The sequence below is a fragment of the Eumetopias jubatus genome, unplaced genomic scaffold (assembly GCF_037043125.1).
Source record: "Eumetopias jubatus isolate StellerSeaLion01/CBP00866 unplaced genomic scaffold, mEumJub1_p1.0 scaffold_6, whole genome shotgun sequence".
In the NCBI taxonomy this organism is placed as follows: domain Eukaryota; kingdom Metazoa; phylum Chordata; class Mammalia; order Carnivora; family Otariidae; genus Eumetopias; species Eumetopias jubatus.
In genome coordinates this window covers 125,046,715-125,066,033 of record NW_028274812.1, presented here as the reverse complement: position 1 = coordinate 125,066,033, position 19,319 = coordinate 125,046,715, and the positions used below count along the sequence as shown (strand labels likewise).

Genomic DNA, 19,319 nt, shown 5'->3' with positions numbered 1-19,319 from the left:
CCCAAGGAACAGAGGCTGTTTCTATGCTGGAATTAAACATATAATGTTCATCTGTCAGTCCTGGCACCCTACCTATCCTTTGTGTGTGTGTGTGTGACAAAGAACATTCTTAAACACAATAAGGCAAATGTGACATCTGTGATTGTAGCAAACAGAAGCCAACATCAAATTCTAGATTGATTTGTTATACTAATTGTTTTTTAACTCAATTAAAGGAGCTCAAAATTAAATTTTGACCAAGCCTTTAAAAGTAATTCGGCCTTATCAATCACACAATTGAATAGCTGTTCGCATGGAAGCCTTATCTTCATTTTGTTATTTTGTTTACTTGGCCTTTTGATCAGGAAGGATGAATTTGGCAGTACTCACTGAATAAGTTTTTCTTAAGATATTACCTGCAGTTTTCCTTTGGACAGATTACGTGAAATTTTTATTACTTCTGCCATGGAACAAAAGTAGCTTTTTCATTTTCCTTTATGATAGGTCTTGTAAATGTCAAATTCCTTGTTCGAAAGTCAGAGTTAATGTTCCAAAAGTCAAAGGATGATGTAAGTAATGTTCAAGTATACACATTTAGAGTTTGAAGTAATTTCATACCACTTTTTCCTACCCCCTACCCAAATCAAGATAACCTACTTTCAAACAACTACTTGAAAGAGAGAGGTCAAACTGTGGTAAGAAAAAAGAAAGACACGTGATATTCCAAACTGTGGTATCTATCTATATTTCAAGTATAAATAAAAAACATGAACATATAGCGGTGCCTGGCTGGCTCAGTCAGAAGAGCGTGTTACTCATGATCTCAGGGTTGTGAGTTCAAGCCCTATGTTGGGTGTAGAGATAATGGAAATAAATTTTTTAAAAAGTGAACATACAAGTAAAATTAATGTGAAATCCATTTGCTATGACTAGTATTATACATTCTAAGTTAATTAACCCTGACACCAATCAATTCCTTCGAACTCACTTTTACAGAATTATGGAGGACTTAAAATTCGATTTCTATCAACTTTAGAAGTAAGCTACATTTTTTTCCCTCCCGTTATCTCCAAGGAAATAAAATTGTTCAAGTGTATTCGTGATTAGGTGGTATCTTTCATTTCTTTATTTTCTCAATTTTTAGGAGATTGCAAACTGATAGATTATTTAACATGCTTTCAAAGCAAGAGAGAATGGCTCAGCTTCTTCACAGTGTTGAGTAACAAAATTCAAGAGTAAATTTTAAAGATAAAATCGGCTTTATTAATTCATTTCAAGTATAAATAAAAAACATGAACACACAGATGTGAGCTCCGAAGGGCTACAGAAAGGGAAAGGTTTTTTTTTTTAATTTTTATTTTTTAAGGATTTATTTATTTGAGAGAGCAAGAACGAGAGAGAGAGAGAGAGAGTACATGAGAGGGGGGAGGGTCAGAGGGAGAAGCAGGCTCCTCGCCGAGCAGGGAGCCCGATGCAGGACTCGATCCCTCATGACCTGAGCCAAAGGCAGTCGCTTAACCAACTGAGCCACCCAGGTGCCCAGAAAGGAAAAGGTTTTTAAAGATAGGACAATGAAGTCAATTTTCAAACGTTGACAATTATTTTTCTGGGAACATTGTGTGTGGTCTGTGAGCTGCATTTGGCTTCCAGTCCAATCGTCTGCAAGCTGATAACCGCACCCAAGAACTTCATACAGGGAGCGAACCCATTGACCACAATAACTTATAATAAGAAATATAATTGTTCAAATGGATTCTCATGCTGGCTGATCTGAGCACTCTATCTGAGAGACTAAGCAAATAGGAAAAGGTTGCTTGGTGACTTAAGAATCAAAGTAAACAGAGTTGTAGGAAACTTGATGATAATATTAAGTGATAATAACCTGATATTTAGCAAATTGAGTGTCTTGAGTGTATTGAGCGCCTTGCATGTGCCAAGCACTGTTTTAGGCTCCAGAAATACAGCTGAGTACAAATACGAAGGACCTGTCTAGATGTAGGAGGTAGTAAATAAAGAAGTAAATGAGAAAACTAGCACTCGATAGCTACCACCCAGAAAAGTAAAAGAGGGTAATATGATAGTGGGTGCCTGATAGGCTGCCCCATACTAGCTGGTGAACCTAAATACTTACCCTGGAGGTTATCAGAGTGTCAAATTCCTCTTCTTCGCTCTTTGCATTCTAGGTTCCTCTAAGAAGTCATTTGTGATATGTCTTAATGAATTGAAGGGCAGTTTAATTTAAATTAGTTACTTTTTGATCTTGACTACATTTGGGGCAGGGAACATGTTGATCTGAGAGGGATTTAGTCAAACCTCTAATCTAATCAGGAACTTAATTACAAGGTAAGTCAGGGCTGGGTCAGCACTGCAGATGGCTAATTGCAAACATTTTATGTTGGTTCCTTTTAGCTTGCATCTTAGAGGGTACCATTTTCTAGTGTGCCTCTTAATTCTGGGACTGTACCATTTGAGGATTTTTTTAAAAGATTTTATTTATTTATGTATTTGAGAGAGAGGGCACGCACAAGCCTGGGGGAGGGGCAGAGGGAGAGGGAGAAGCAGACTCCCCATTGAGCAGGGATACCATGTAGGGCTCCATTCCAGGACCCCGAGATCATGACCTGAACCAAGCAGAAGGCAGATGCTTAACCGACTGAACTTAACTGCCCCCCATTTGAGGATTTTTATCACCTTTTTGGGACAAGGACTAATAGCAGCTTGGCAATGAAATTCACCCCAGGGTTAGGGTTTCTCCCAACCTAAAAATGCATATTAACAAATACCTCTTAAAACCCTTCCTGGGGTGCTTGGCTGGCTCAGTTGGTGGAGTGTGCGACTATTGATCTCGGGGTTGTGAGTTTGAGCCCCACAACGGGTGTAGAGGTTACTTAAAAATAAAATTTTTCAAAAAAAATTAAAAAAAAAAACCCAAACTCTTCCTATGGTATTATAATCTGTCCCTGCATGTTAAAATAGACACCCTGGAATGTCCAGTCAGAAGGTCTGGGTTCAAAGCCCATTTTCTGGCTCTGCTGTGGGCCAACTCTTTGATCTGGTAGACATTTCACCTTTAGAGCTTTGTCTGGGAGACCCACCTCTTGGGGGTTTCATGAGGACTGAATGACAGTGTGTATTTGAAAACTAACCCTGCAGAGTTCAACATTATTTATTATTATGACTGGAATAACCATCAAGGTCACTGGCAATGCTTATTTTGTGATGATTTCTAAGAAAAGAAATGGGTCCTTGCGCCTTTGGGGTACAGAGGTAGGGCCCAACACAAAATAGAACTCTACTGGAAACATCCGCCGCTAAAGAGGAAATAAATAACTGTAAAGTTATATTTAAATTCAGAAATAAAATGGAAATTTTATAGAATAGTAATTGTGGTGGTAATAAGATGCAGCTAACATTTATTAAGTACTTTCTCTGTTCTGGGCATGGTAAACACTTTGTATTTATTATCTCTTCTAAGGGAGAGAGGGGAAAAAAGAAAAAAAAATCAAGGTAATAAATAATATGAACTTGGAAAATAAATCATTACTATACAATGTGTCCTATCACCCCCCAAAAGCTCTTTAAACATGTGCGGGTTTGGAGACCCATTTCTCAGAGGTTTGGTATCTTCTGCAGCCCCATGGGCCCCTTTAGCCCACAATTATCTAATCTCCCCTTCTCAGCTACTCAGAAAAGTTCATGACCTCCTCCCATCCCCAAGGCCCAGCTCACTAACAGACTTCAGAAATAATTTTCGCGGATGTGCCAGTATTTTAGTAGTAAGCACTTGATGCCCACAACAAAAAAGAACTGCAGGTTAAAAATGTAAGCGAATAATTGAAATGCAAACGAATACATTCGGTATGCGTAGCTGAGAGTGTATTCCTTTGTAAAGCAAAAGCATGTCTTTCACATTTCCCCCCCCAAATCATATTGGAAATGGATCGCTCTAAGACTTCCATTAATAAACTTCTCAGAATGTGAAATGTCTCCAGCACGTGGAGACGCCGGGGTGAAAGGTGCCACGCTATTCTCATTTCTGCCAGGCCCGGGTGCAGGAGGAAATATGCTAATGCAGCCGTTTGCCGCAGGGCTGGTGTTATATAGTGCTGGCTGGGCAAGGTTCGAGCTGGAGCACGGGAGAGGTGGGAGAGGTTTGTCTTCATGTGTGTGGATATAGATGGGTGCGCCTGTGCACTTGGCGTTCGAAACGTGAATTCAAGATCTTGGGGAGGGGGTGGGGAACACCATCACCATTCACGTTTATGTGTATACAGTGTAACTCGTGCGGGCGATGTATCCTTCCAGCATTGTACTTACACAGCATATGCATTTTGGAGTGGGGAAGACATGGCGATTTGGGAGTTAGGTGCCGCGATCGGTTGCCGGTGACCCGACACTGCGGGTGACCAGCGACCTGCAATTGGCCAATGCGCATTCTTGACACTGCTCCGCGGACACAAAAATCAACCATTATCTGAACCCCTAAAAAAGTGCGAGGGGTTTGCTCCCGAATGCTAGCGACTTTGGGCTCAGGACCGGGAGTGGGGTGTGGACAGCGGGTAGTGGGCGCCTCTGAAGCGAGCAGAGGTCACCGAGACCCGGCACACGGGGGTGGGTGGAAACCCCTCGCGGCTTCGGGAGCCGAGCCTCGAAGACAAACCCCCTCACACGCTCAGCGCTCAAGCCGACTCCTCCGGGACCCCCAACCCACCCGCGCCCGCCGCTCCACGCGCCTGCTCCTCCCCCGCCTTGCCCGGCGCGGAAGGGGAACAACAGGGGATCCTCCAGCCAGGCAGGCGCGGGGTGTCCCGTTTCCCCGCCCCCTCCCGTGGATCCCGCGGCGGCGGCGGCGGCGGCGCGTCCCGGCTGGAGGGGGCGCTCGCGCTCAGGAGCAGGGCGCAGCAGGTGCCGCGGTTACCTCCACCTCGGAGGGGGGAGAGGGGGCGGGCCGGGGGGCAGGGGAGGAGGAGGAGGAGGAGGGAGGCCGGCTCGCGGGGCTGGAGAGCGCGGCCGGCTCGGCAGCCTGGAACCCGAGCTCGCGGCTTCCGGGAGGCGCCCGAGGCCGGATAAATACATCCCGGGCTCCGGGGTAGAAGCGGACGCTGCCCGCACCGCCGCCCGCGCCGCCCGCGCCGCCCGCGCCGCCCGCACAGCTGTCCGCAGGGCACCGAGCCGCCCGACTTAGGCGCGGCGCCCGCTCCTCCTCCTGCGGCCGGCGCGGAGCAGCGGAGAGCGGCGGCCTCGGCCGCCGGCGCCCGGGCCGCGGAGCCGATGAGCGGCGGCGGCTGAGGGCCCGGGCCGGCCTCTGCCCGCTCTCTGCCCGGCGCCCGAGCGGGGCCGCAGCGCCCGGGGCGCAGGGTCGGGGCCGGGGACATGGGGGCGGACTGAAGCAGCCGGGGCGGCCGAGCGCTCTCTCTCGAGCCGCGGGCCCTCCTCCGCGGCGGCGGCGGCGGCGGCGGCTGCGGGCGCCCGGCCCGGCGCGCTCTGCCCGGGGCGCCCGCGGGAGCCTCCGCCGCGCTTCTATGCGCCTCTGCGGGCGCCGTGGGCCCCGGCCATGGCGATAGACCGGCGGCGCGAGGCGGCGGGCGGCGGGCCCGGGCGGCAGCCGTCCCCGGCCGAGGAGAACGGCTCCCTACCGCCCGGGGACGCGGCGGCCTCGGCGCCCCTCGGGGGACGCGCGGGCCCCGGCGGCGGTGGCGGGGAGATCCAGCCGCTGCCCGCCCCGCATCCCGCCGCCGCCGGCCCGCACCCGGGCTGCAGCTCGGCGGCGGCGGCCCCGAGCCTCCTGTTGCTGGACTACGATGGGTCGGTGCTCCCCTTCCTCGGGGGCCTGGGCGGGGGCTACCAGAAGACCCTCGTGCTGCTCACCTGGATCCCGGCGCTGTTCATCGGCTTTAGCCAGTTCTCGGACTCTTTCCTCTTGGACCAGCCGAACTTCTGGTGCCGCGGGGCGGGCAAAGGCGCGGAGCTGGCGGGGGTCACCGCCACCGGTCGGTGGGACGCCGGCGACGTGGCCAACTGGACCAGCCCCCCGACCACCCCCTTCTCCACTGCCTCCTGGGGGGCCGCGGGCAACCTTAGCAACGGCAGCGGCGCGGACGGGGGTGACACGCCACCCCTGCCGTCCCCTCCGGACAAGGGGGACAACGCCTCCAACTGCGACTGCCACGCGTGGGACTACGGCATCCGCACAGGCCTCGTCCAAAACGTGGTCAGCAAGGTAAGGGCTGCGCCCGCCCTGGCCCCGCGTCCTTCTCCTAAGCCTTTCACTCCTGAATCTCCTCCACCCTTCCCTCGGAGGTCCCTTAAAGCGATGCTAGCCTGTGTGTACATGCATCTGGCATTGGCTTAATCCTCCGTCCCCCAAACGAGATGCATTTGACTGGGTGTGAGGCGGGGGCTTTTCCCTGCCTTTCTCGGGGCAGCTGCCTCCCAACCCTAAGGGGGCTCCATGGCCTTTCCTAGTTTGCACCCAAACTCCTGCCCGAGTGCACATTTGGAAAGAGAGCCCCTCCCCCGAAAATGACTTGAGCTCCCTTCCCCTACCCTTCCAGCTGTTATACTCATTCAGGCAGGGGTGGCCCTGGAGAAAGGTGAGGCTGCTGACCTGTCAGCCAGCCAGCTCTGGAAGACTCGCCTCATTCAAGGTCTGATGCCCGGAGCCAGGACGTCGGTTCTAGTCTTCTGCCAGGCTTTGTGGTCTCCCACAAAGAAATATCTACCCATGGGACTAATGTCATATTCCCAGATGTTCTTCTTTCTGGCAGACCACAGTCATCCCGTGCTGGGTTTTGCAAACAGGCTAAAGCCAGCTAAAGAACCCAAGTTAAGAGCCACAGAAGCAAAGAGCTTTTGCAAATTCCCTTTTCCTTCTCATCATGCTCATTCCTCTCCAAAGATTTGCTATTTTTGACTTTAGATTTTGCCACTCCAGTGTTCCCTCAGGGGACTTCAGGAATATCTCTAGAGTATAGGAAGGAAACTAAGAATTTGTTTTGTATCCCGGGACCACGGCCGCTCCCACATAGCAGCTGCTTTTGTCTGAAGCATCGAGACCCTGGGAGGCTTTAGCTGAGCAACCGCCTTGCTCAGAGTCCAGAAGGAGCCCCTCTGGCAGAGGTACTGCATTGTGTGAAATGAGCAGCAGTGGTTTTTGAGAGGAGCTGTGTGGCGGGCAGAAAAATCAATCCCGAAGACCTCTGTATTTTCTGATTTTTCTTAACACACAAGAGACACTTATTAAGCAGTTTGGGTTTTTTGTCCCTTCTGTGTTTTAAATAACTAATTTGCATTTCAAACTAGGTGTAGACCTCCCCTCCCCTTCTGGGCAGTTCTGAGTTTTAAATGCTTTGTTTAAACGTGAGACTGAAGTGTGACAGTGTGCATGTGCTTTTTCCCCCCAAATGAGTGTTAGTAAACAGTTGTAGCTCATGGATGTGTAAGATGAAACTCTTACATCATCATAATCATTGTTTTAATCTTGTACCAACCTGGCAAGAAATGATCTGTCCTGTGGGAACTGACAGGATTAGATGTTAATGGGAAAGATCCTTCAGGCTTGGTTCACCTTGACACCCCGCAGCCCCAGCCCCAGTGCCCCTCCTTTCCAAATGTGTTCCTGTGACTCTGTTTCCCATCCATGCGGGGCAACATTTGTTTTTGTTTTTGTTTTGTTACCGGCATGGAAAAAAATCAGAACAATGACTACAGTGACTCTTTTAACACCCTTTGTATGTCTGTGCAAGTAAGGATTTGGCGACATTTTCAAATACTTTAAACCCCTTTTTAAAGTAGAGGAGGAATAGTAGAGACCAAAGCAAACGTGTTTAGAGGGTGCTCTGTCCTGGGGTCAGAGGCGAGGGGAACTTGAAAGTTAGGAGGTGGGATAGAGCATCATTATCCTGGTGGTGGGGGCCCAGGGACCGCCGGATGGTGGGGCTGGGAGGACTAAAATAGGTCCTTGAAAACAGGCTTTAAAGGCACAGTGGAGAGCTGGCCAGTTTTTCTAAATTTGCACTAAGGAGGGTCAAAGATGGCAGCAACGTGTGCCCTGTGGTTTGGGGCTGCTTCAGAGCTCGTCATGCTTACCCGTAGCTGAGAGGGCAAGACTGGGAGCTGAAGACCTCAGGACAATAGTTAGAGATGCGTTTTCTTGTGAGATAAAGACTAGAAAGGACGTACTGATTTTCTCGCACAAGTAAGATCTAAATAAAGGACTGTCCTTCCACAGTGTTCGAGTCCATAACAAAAGCCTTAAAGAGCTCTTTAAGCACATTTGGCATATACTAAGGCCGCCTTTCAGCTTCAGCTGGATGTGCCCACAGATGCACAAATATGGACCGTATACTGTGATGGGTGCGCAGTTCTAGAGGTCAGGTGCCTGTCAGCTTGGTTTGTAAGAGCAGAAGTGCAAAGTGTCACCTTCCGTCAGTGGATGAAAGTTCAGGGTCTGAGAAGTTGCCTTTTGTACCCTCTTTCCCCACTCCGTACCTTTAGCCACTTGAAAATAATCTCCCACAATGTCTCTGTCATTCAATTTCCCTCAGCCTGTATGTGCCTGTCCAATAAGTGTCCTATTCTATCCCTAAATGTTGGGGGGGAGGGGATACAGAAAAACTGCCAGACATATATTATGTTTTATTGTGTTATATTATACATATGCATTTTATTACGGATATATATTGTATTACAAACATAAATATATATCATTAATGTATGTCATATGCAGTGCACAGCCTATCACATATAGGCTGTAATAGCACCAGCTGCCAAGCCAGTTAGAATCCCAGGTTATTGTAGTTAAAAGGGATCTTCAGTCTGACAAGCCTCTCTCGTCTCCTGATCAACATCCCTGACATGGGTACCCCTTCCAGGATGGGAAGGGAGGGCCCCATTGACTAGGCACCTCACTCCATGCAGACAAGCATGTTTTGGGGTGACTATATCTCAGGCCATCTCATGCCTATTTGCATGGCTTGCTCCTCTGAAGGATTCTTTTTCCTTTATATAATAGGTGTTCAGATATTGGAGAATACCCAAGTTTCTTTCCTGGCTAAAAAATCTCCGGCTACTTCCGCCGTTCCACACATGACAGAATTTGCCATGCTGATTGCTCCCCTTGGCATGAGTGTCTCTTAAACACTCAGAACACAGCCTGGCAGGCCCTGTGTTCCCTAACTAAAAGGGAGCATGGATGGACACTGTGCTTTCACTAACAAAGCCTGCAGTTGATGCATGAAGGCTTTCAGTAAACACGACAAGCTTCTATCTCGAGACCACGGTCACCAAATCTTTGCGGGATTGCATTGTCAAGGATTTCTCAGGCTACGCTTCTGTGACATGGCACACAATTTAGGTTTTTTCGTAATAGTTTTGGGTCATTAGACATTAGATGTCTCCTGTTAGTATCTGCTTATTTCTGTTTTGTGCCTTGGTCTTTGTTATTTGTTCCAAAATTTTCAATGCCTTCAAATTAATAATAATGCACCTTTCTTTTGTGCAACCCTATAAAGTTTTCCAAACGTTTCCTTTTATTACGTTACTTCCTTTTGTGAATGTTGAATAATCCAAGGCCAGTCTTAACACTGAGCATTCTCTTGGATATTCAGTTAACACATACCGAGAGTGGGCCAGGAGCTGTGTACCTTGAACCCTGTGTTCAACTTCCCAGGGACATTCATAGCTCTGCATTTTATCTCCCAGCCATGCCTTTCCGAAACAAATCTAACAAAGTTCTGAGTCACTTAGAGGTCAGCTCTGGGGGAACTGAGGCCGGACATGGCTCCCTGTCCCACACCAGCATCCCCAGGCAGCTCAAATTGTCTAAAGATTTACACAAGGTTAAAAAAACACAGTACGGCTGACTTTAAAATATTTCTCTTAATAATTTGCATCATTATCCTGCGTTGTTCTGAGTGAATCCTCCTTGGTTTCCAGTGCTCACCGCTTCCTTGAAGAGCCCTTGCAATGTTGCCAAAAATCAATGTCAGCTGCTAAACTTTCTAAGCTCCATTCTTTTTCTTTATATAAAGTTTGGGATGTTTGTCCCCAGTCGTCTTATACTTCTTCTGTTCTCCATGAATTCTCAAAGATTTCTGGCTTTCGTCCTGTAAGTACATCTGAGAGTTGTTTAAATATCCTGGGAAGTAATTTGTATTCTTTTTCTGGGGCTCAAGTCTAGAAGTATTTAAAGTGATTCAGTACAATTTAATTAGGATTAAAAATAATTACAATTTCATTGCAATAGTAATATTTTAAAAATAACCCAGTGTCAGGTCATCCCAGTGGTGGTTGATTTATTTTGTCTAGTGTATGCAACACAGCAGTGAACATCTTTATGCAGCTGTCTTTTTAGAGATTGGCCAGTAGATAATGTATGCACACGTACAGAAAGCAGACAGTAATAGTAACATTGACTTCCATCTCTGCCTCCAGTTTCCCTCTTCAGAAGCAACCATGGTTACCAGTTTCTTATGTATCCTTCTAGAAATAGTCTAAGTATATTTTCATTTATATATTTGTCTCTCACAAACAATGACATAATACATACATTGTTCTATGCCTGTTTCCACCACTGTCAGGGATAGATGCCTATCACCAGTGAGAGAGCCCCTCATTTTGCTTCTGTAACATTATGTCTGCATAGTATTCCATTGTATGGGCAAGCCATAATTTATTTAAGTAGTCACCTACCAAGGGGGTGCTGCGGTTGTTTCCAGTCTTTGCTGTTATATAATATGTATTGAAATTCTGGCATGCATGAAATTCTTAAAAGTGGAGGGTCAAAGTAGGCTACATTTTTATTTTAATAGATGTTGTTAAGTGCTCTCTCTAGAGATCTTACCAATTTCCACTTCCATCCGTCAAGCTGGAGGTCCTGTTCCCTACACCCTCCCTCACCAAGGACTTAACCACACTTTGAAAGGTCTCCTCATTGGATCTGTGCGGTGTATTTGGTGGTTGTTGTAATTTGCATTCCTCTTGTTAGGGCGGAGGTTAAACATGTCTCCGAAATTTTTTGAGCCATTTGTTTCCTTTTCTTTCAACTGCCCTCCTGAGGTTCTTTGCCTATGTGTGTGTTTTGGGGGAGGAGTATACAAAAGTTACCATGGAAGTGCTCCAAGCAGAAGGTAAATTAACTCTCTGGATGTCTTGTAAATGTTTCTCCCCTGGCTCTTTGTTTGTCTTTTTTTTTTTTTTTTTTTTTATGGTGTGTTTGTTATGCAGAAACTTTTGGCTTGTATAGAGTCAAATTAATCTTTTCTGTTAGGGTTTCTGTGTTTTGCATTAGATTTAGGGCTTCCATAATCCCGGAATATTAGAAAAAGACCCATACTTTCTTCTTATATTTTTTTGATCTTGGTACCTCTGTGTCATTTGGTGTCTCAGATACCCTTTTTGCTTGGATTAAGCTAGTAGGATAAATTGCTAGAAAGGGAAATAAATATTAGGCCCCTGGATATAACCCGCATTTCATGCAGGCTTTGACTTGCTCCTAACGACATCCTAAACACTGCATTTGGCAGCGACGCCAGTGGGAAGACCAGAAGCTAAACGGTTGTTAAGCAACCCTTGTCATCTTTTGGGAGCCAACACTCTACCCCACGCCGTGGGGCTCACCTTTCCTCCATCTTCTTGTTCTGAGCTGGCTGCAAAACCTCTTTTTTCTCCTTTTTTCCCCCCCTCTTTTTCCTCTTTTGTCTGTAGCATTTTTTGCAAGTCTCAATTCATTTTGGCCTTCAGTCCAAACTAGGATTGAGTCAAAAGTTGATGTCATTTGAAACCGCGATGGGCTTTCTGAATGTCAGTCCTGGCGTTGCCACAAACCAGCAGTGAGCTTGAGCCGCTTGGCCTCTGCCGACTCTGAGCCAGTGTGCACTTCTCTGTTGGTGGCTTCGAGGCAGCCATGGTGGGAGCGTCTACACCATGGAATTGGCAAACACTACACCTCGGGGTTTTATGTTTTCTGCAGAGATCCAATTGTTAAATGATCCTTAGGCCACTAAGTGTGACCCTAGGCCACTCCTTCCCCCCCCCTTTTTTTTTTTAACTTTTCTCCTTCCTTCCATTCATAGATGAGTCCCTCTTTTGGGCCAAGCTTTGTGCTATGTATTCAGGATAGAAAGACAGGTGTAGACAGCTCCACTCCCATAGAGCTTATAGACTAATGAGGGAGGCACACCTTAACTAATTAATAATAATGCCTTTAATTACACATGGAATTAAGTGTGTGGAAAGAAAGGGAAATGAAAGACTGGAACAAAAAGCCTGGCCTACACTGACTGGTCTCTGAGTGCAAATGACATCTGAGTTGAGATCTTAGGTTTGCGTGGGAGAGGGAGGAGAGAGAATGCATTTGCAAGGGTCCTGTGGTATGTGAGAGCTTAGAATTGCTAGGAGGCAGTGAAGGTGGGAACATAGGGAGGGGTGGCTATGGAACATCGGACGTGAGATGACCTGAGTCAGCTGAGGGGATGAATTGGGATGGAGGGCAGCAAGGCAGAGCCTGTGGAGAAGGGGAGCTAGCATGGGGAGTCTTTGGAGAGGCAGAGGGGAGGGTGCAGAGCGTTTGATGGAGAGAGGTCGCCTGACTGAAGGTTCTGGGGAAATTGGGTGGTTTGGGCTGTGGGAAGGAGGCTGGCCAGCCCAAGAAGAGGTTCTGAGGAGAAGCTGTGGGAAATCGCATTGCAGCTGCAGGTCCAGGCCAGACTTGGGGCAAGTGGGCCCTGAAGCCTCTTTCCAGGGCTATTGCTAGGAAGCAGCACTGGCCCTTTGGAGTGTTCCAGCATTTTCTCTGCCCTCCTGCTCAAAAGGGGGGAGTGCAAATTGAATTTGCACAAAGCCGAAAGACCCTGACATAGGAAACCATCAGTCTAGAGTTTACTTCGATTCAACCAGCTTTACCTTTACCAAATGCCTAATGTAGGTTTAAAAAAAAAAAAATCGTCCTGGGCTCTGCTAGCATATAATATGATCTCTTCGTCCAAAGTCCTCAGTTTACAGATGAGAAGACTGAGGCTGGAGTGAATGTAGGGGGTGTCGCTGATGTATCCAGAGCCACGAGCTCTGCAGGGGCTAGAATCTAGCTCCCCTCACCCTGCAGGGTGTTCTTGCCTCTGCCCAGGGGCAGCCTCCGCTGGGGGAGAGGAACCAGCAAGCACTGGCGGGCTTGTTCCTTTTGTCCAGCCTGTCAGGGATGGCCGTCCTGTGGCCGCCTGAGAAGGAAGGGTCCCGGCCATTGGGAGCTGCGCGCTGGGGTGGGGTCGGTGGGCTTGGGCAGGGCGCCTTTCTGGGCAGATTGCGCTGAGCTCTGCTCCTTCTGCCTGGCCGGCCCGCTTGGCAGGGACGCCCTCTCCTCCTTCCTTCAGCCAGTACGTCCCTGTTCCTCCTCCGTACCTGCTCATCCTCACTCTGCTCTCCAGCCCTCAGACTGGTCTCTCTGTCCTCACCCCAGCTGTGTGGTGGTCAGAGTGCACCCTGCCCCTCTTCCCCCCGGAGCTGTGTCTGACGCGTCTTCTACCCACGAGGTCTTCCCTGAGACCCTCTGGGCTCACCTGAATCTGCAACCATGAAAGAGCAAGGAGGGCTTTTTCGTCTGGCAGGAGTGGGTTCAGGTCCTGACGGCTGCTGAGGACCAGCAGGTAATAACAACAGCCGTGAGGGTCACAGGTAGAGCTCCATGAGCTTTATCTTTGGGAAAGCGGGTCATTGCTCGCCTTCCCGGGAGGCTAGAATGAGAACAGCCGGGGGGAGCCCACCGCCCTCCCCCCAGGCTCCCTGCAAACCCGAGGAAGCTGGGAAGCTCAGATGCCATTCTCCCTCCTGTGTGTGGGGCTGAGGACCAGCCGAATGAGTCGAATGAGTCATCTGAGAAATACTTCGGTGGGGAGGAGCCGATAGGCCACACCTGGGAGGGTGAGTTATTCCTTGGGCACTCCGAGGTGCCTGTCCCCTCCCCTGCGCCCAGAAACCCATCACGTGGGGGGCCAGGTGTGCCTTCCTCCAGGACGCAGGAATCCAGGGTGGCCTGAGGAGTCTGACCACAACAGACCTCTAGTCTGATGAACAAGACCATGTAATGGCTTTGTTTTCAGGTCACTGGTCACAGGGCTCCAAAGGATCTGAAAAGGAAAAGGCTTTTCTGGCCGACCTCGAGGAACCGGAGAGCGGGTTTCTGCCAGGGGCTTCACACCCCCACAGAGGTCTTGGCTCAGGAACTTGAGGTCATGCCGTTGGATGGAGAACCATCTACACGTGTTAAAAAGTCTGGGCTGGCTCTGCTGGTGACAATGGATGAGAGAAACCGTGGAATTTTAGAGGGGTTGGTGGTAGCTTTGGACCTCAATGGCCGGGGTCAGAGAGCTCACCTCAGGGGCAGGTGGAAACTGGACAGAGGGCCAGGCCCCTCCCGAGGGCTGCCCCACCCACCCCGAACACTGTCCTTGCTGACTTGTCATGGGAGGGCAGTGACCGGCCTCTAGCCTTCAGACCTTGATCATCTGTGACTTGGGGCTTGTCCTTTCATTTGCTCAAGGCTGCTCAGTGCTAGTCATTATGTGTAGGCAGATGTTCCTCCAAACAAGTGACCTAGAGATTGGCAAGGCCTCTATTTCTAGGAAAGAGGGGCAATGGTTATTGACTGATTGAGCTGGGTTCCCCTAAAATAAATCACTGCTGAAATAGAATACTGCCCGAGGCCACTCCATTTGCACAGGATTAGATTCTACAAAACCTCTCATATGACTCCTGGTTGCAAGTGAGGAAAACAAATTTCACATTACATTAACAAAATAGAAAAGAAATGTATCGGAAAGATGCAGGAATGGCTCAGGGAACCTAGGGTGGGATCTGAAACCAGAAAATTGTAAGGGGGGGGGTGTTGAATCAGGAGCCCTGGTGCCACCGCCCTTCTGTCAGGAGTTACGTGTGCTCTCAGCCCTTTCTCCAGAAGTCAGCTTTGTTCCCTCTACAGACTGACTTTGCCCATGCTTATGCTTACCTGGTCAGGCACCGATCACGGAGGCGCTGCATTCCTCTGTCCATTCCAGATTCCTGGGTGCAAATCTGATGTCCAGGCAGGTTTTCAGAGTAGAGGATGTGGTTACCCAGCACTGGGGGTCTCCTGCAGACCATGTGGCAGGGGGTGGTAGTAGCTATTCTTCATTGGGGTGGGAGGGATTAGAGATGAATCTTTTTGGCAATTAATCGAGAATAATTGAACATTGTTGATTGAACCATTACATACTTAAAAGTATTCTTTTTCTTCCCAAAGACTCAGGATATAACTTACCTGGCCACTTAAGCTTAGTATGGAATTAGCAGGGATACTCCTCCTGAGGCTTCTTTTCTGGAAACAGTGATACACGGTCTCAGTTATTAGCTCCAGGGCGCAGAGGGAGCTTGGAACAAGCCCTTGGCAGTCACTGAAACAGTTTTACACATCGTTCCCCCTACCCCTGGCCCCACACAGGGTGAGTGTCTGTTTTTCCAAACCTTTCTGCTGGTCTCAGGACCAGCTACATCATTTGTGGGGCCCAGTGCAAAATGAAAATGCAGAACCCCTCGTCCAAAAAATTATTAAGATCAAGACAGTGACAGCCTAGCTTTAAGCCGGATGTGGGCCCTTCTGAGCGGTGGTGCTTCTGGTGGGGGCTCCAGTCCGTTGTCTCTCGCAAAGCCAGCTCTCACGGCTGCAGAGCTAAGCAAGGATCCCCGAGCCCTTGCAAGTCTTTCTTCCTGATTTTTCAGTGTCTTTTCTGCTTCTCTGTGCCTTGGTTGTGTTTTATATCTTTTTCTAGATGTCTTGTAGTCAGAGTGCAACATACTTTTTGTGCGTCTGTTTTTCCCAGGGAACAGCTTCACAAAGCCCTAGCCAGTTTTGTGTTGAATGTTTAGTTTGCTCAAGGTATGCAGCAGCAAGAAGGAGCCATGGAGGGAGCCTTCTTACACTTGAAAACACTGCCCCAGAAGTGAGACAGTTGGTTTACTTATCTGAGCAGTGAACCAAACAGCTGAGTCATAGGAATGTGTGGTAAAGAATGTTAAGTCATAGGAATGCTACTTAAGTGTTCGTCCGCCTTTTATTTTATTTTTTTTTAAATGGAGAGGATGGTCAGTCCTTTCTCTAATTCTGCCAAAAGCAAACAGTCACACTTTTCTTGGTATCATTTAAAGAAAAAGTGCAAAGGAGATGATGCCGGCATCAAGCAGCTCAGACGTCCCAGTGGTCATATTAAATTATGGCTGGGTTATGCACTCAGCATAGTAATTTGCACTACAGAGTGTTTCCTCCCAGATTAGATTAAAAGCTGCTTTTTCTCTCTGTGTTTAAAAGATGCTTTACAAATTGGGCACCCTTGATTGTTACATACTGAGGAACTCCACTGTTCTCCAATGAATATACATGAGCATTTGCAGTGAACACAAAGTTTTTGTCCTACTTTTTAAAAAGTTTTTTTTTTAATTGTGGTAAAATCCACATAACATAAAATGTACCATTTTAACCATGTTTACGTGTACAACCGAGTGGGATGAAACACAGTCACAGTGTGTTGTGCAGCCATCACCACCATCCATCTCCAGGGCTTTGTCATCTTTCCAAACTGAAACTCTGTCCCCATTCACGGCTAAGTGCCCAGCCCCCTCCGCCTCCCCCTGCCCCTGCCCCTGGCAACCACCACTGCACTTTCTCTCTCTGAATCTGACTACTCCAGGGACCTCACCTCAGCGGAGCCATTCTAGTCCTTGTTCTTTTGTGACTGGCTTTATTTTACTTAGTGGAATGTTCTCGGGGTTCATCCACGTTGTAGCATGTGTCAGAATTTCCTTCCTTTTTTAAGGCCGAACCATATTCCATGCTAGGTATAGACCACATTTTATTTACCCATTCATCCACTGATGGACCGGTGGGTTGCTTCCACCTTTTGGCTGTTGGAAATAATGCTGCTGTGGACATAGGTGTCGTTCTACTTTTTGAAGACCCTTCGTACAACCCCTTCATCCCTCCCCTCCCCTGTTGGAGGTGATTTCTGCAGTCACTTGTGTGGTGCCTGGCTCTGGTCCTTCTGTCAGAACATCTGCTCTGTAGGTAGGCCTTCTGCTCCACCTTGGGTGGGTGACACAGATGGGTAGAAGAGGGTCTCTGCCCTGAAGAAGGAGCTCGTGGTGTAGCCAAGACAGTTGGTAAATGGAGGATTCTAGGCCCAGCGTGGGACCAGCTGAGTGGAGCGCATGAGGGCCAGGAGCTGAGGGTGAGGGGTGCAGAAGTGCACAGGCCCAGGAAAGCCCGCGAGGTATGTGCTCGGCCCCGGGAGTTCCCACCATGAGCGGGAGAGCCAGGTGCTGCGGCTTTGAGCTGGGCCCTGAAGGAGGGCTGGGGTCTTGAAAGATAGAAAGGGCCTCGTCTGCAGAGGAGCTAACACAGCCTGGGAAGGGACGAGTGCAGGGTGCGGAGGGGGACACCTGCAGCAGAACTTGGGGCCTGACTGCCCAGGCCCCCACGGTCCATCCTTGGGGATCGGTTGGGTTTTCCCCCAGTAGACAATGAGTTATTTGAGGTTTATAATGGAGAAACGAGAGTAGAGACCCAGGGCAGAAGAACCCCCGGGGCCCAGGCTGGCACTGTGTGGCACTGTGTCCTCAGGACCCCTATGGCAGGCCTCTTGGCTTCTGTCCAGCTGCCACATGCTGCCCCTGGAGCACGCATGTTGGTGTGGGCCTCCGTGAGAGCCCTCGCCAAGCCCCCGTCATAAGCCTGGCCACATCCCAGGGGCTGCGGCCCTCGCCCTGTCTGTGTGTCCGTGCTCTTGGGAGGCGCCGGCTTCGCCCAGCGTCCCTGCCTTGCCTGCCGGGCCTCACGGTCTCTGCGTCCCAGATGGTGTCAAGCCTGCCTGATGCCAGATCCCTGGGACTGCTTCGGCGAAATCGGTCAGCCTCTGCGGGGTGTTGCCGGTGACTGCTCAGTCCTTGACACTGTCTCCTTGGGATTGGCGGGGGGGAGGCTGCTTTTCCAGATTTTTCTTGTGCTCCGCTGGTTGCTCTTCTCCTTCGAGAATCCTTTCCACCACCTGCTCCATTCAGATGGTTCCCCAGAGTCTCAGTCAGCTCGGGCTGCATAACAAGTACCACAGATGGGCTGGGGGTGGGGGGCCTAACAGACATTTAGCGCCTCTCGGGTCTAAACTCTGGAAGTCTGAGATCAAGTGTCAGCAGGGCTGGACCTTCTGAGGCCTCTCTCCCTGGCTTGTGCATGCTGTCTCCTCCCTGGGTCCTCACATGGGCTTCCCTCTGTGTGCATCTGTGGTCTAGTCTCTTTTTACAAGGACACCAGTCCTGTTGGATTAAGGCCCATCCCAGTGACCTCGTTTTAAGTTAATTACCTCTGTAAAGGCCCTATCTCCAAATACAGTCACGTTCTGAGGTATGAAGGGTCAGGGCTCAACATTTGAGGCTTTGGGGTTTGGGGCAAGGGGACATAGTTCAGCCCCTAATATCCGAGTTCCAGCACACACTCTGAGTAGGGCAGCGGCAGATCTTTCTCCATAACCTGGATGTCTCCTCAGAGCCCTCACTCTGTGTGTTTGGTTATCTGCTAGACCAGACCTCTCATCTGGCCCCTGGCCCCTGATCTTACCTACCCCCCTTGCCTCAAATCCCAGTGATTTTGATTCTACATTGACAATGAGTAGCTTTTTTTTTTTTTTTTTTTTTACTTCCCTGCTTCAGATCCCTGACCTTTAGGATGAAGTTGGGCCTGGTTGGCTGGTTTTCAAGGTCCCTGATGATCTGTCTGCACCCTGCATGCTTCTCTTGCACAGGCCCCCATCACGGTCATGCAGGGACCCTGTGCTCCAGCCCCCAGTTTCTCAAACAACACTTGACCTTTGCAAGTGGTGCTCCTTCAGTGCAGAATCCACCTGCCCTCCCCCATCATCCCATCACCTTCTTAAAGCCTTTCCTGGCTCCCTATCCGCCCCCCCCAATCCTCCACCCCTGCTTTCCTGGCCCAGATCTGTATTCTCAGCACCTGGCTCTGGTAGGTGCTCAATTAACATTTCTCGAATGACAAAGGTAAACAGTAAAGGGGTCGTTACTCTCATCTGGGCAAGGTAAGGTGATTTAATTCTAGGATGACAAGAAGCAGAAGAGGGCAGGTGGTACATAGGTCAACTCAGACCTAAAGTCAAATTTCAGTGAGTTTATTGAAAGCTAAGAAATAGCAGCTAATCAAACTTGAACTCCTACCCGGCTCTGGAATGGGTTATATGTTGACTTTAAGTCACCGTTTTTCAGAACTTTTAAGTCCCAGGGCCTTTTCTTCTCATGAAAGTGACATACTGAAT

At 49.1% G+C, this 19,319-nt stretch overlaps 1 protein-coding gene across 1 annotated transcript in view; it reads left to right on the top strand.

Moving 5' to 3' along the window:
* The first annotated feature begins 5,533 nt into the window (after nt 1–5,533).
* SLC22A23 (solute carrier family 22 member 23) overlaps nt 5,534–19,319 on the top strand; it is a 169,237-nt gene continuing 155,451 nt past the window's right edge. The window contains exon 1 of the mRNA XM_028122846.2: nt 5,534–6,199. Within this exon, the coding sequence (XP_027978647.1) occupies nt 5,534–6,199 (666 nt within the window). The remainder of the gene's footprint in view (nt 6,200–19,319) is intronic.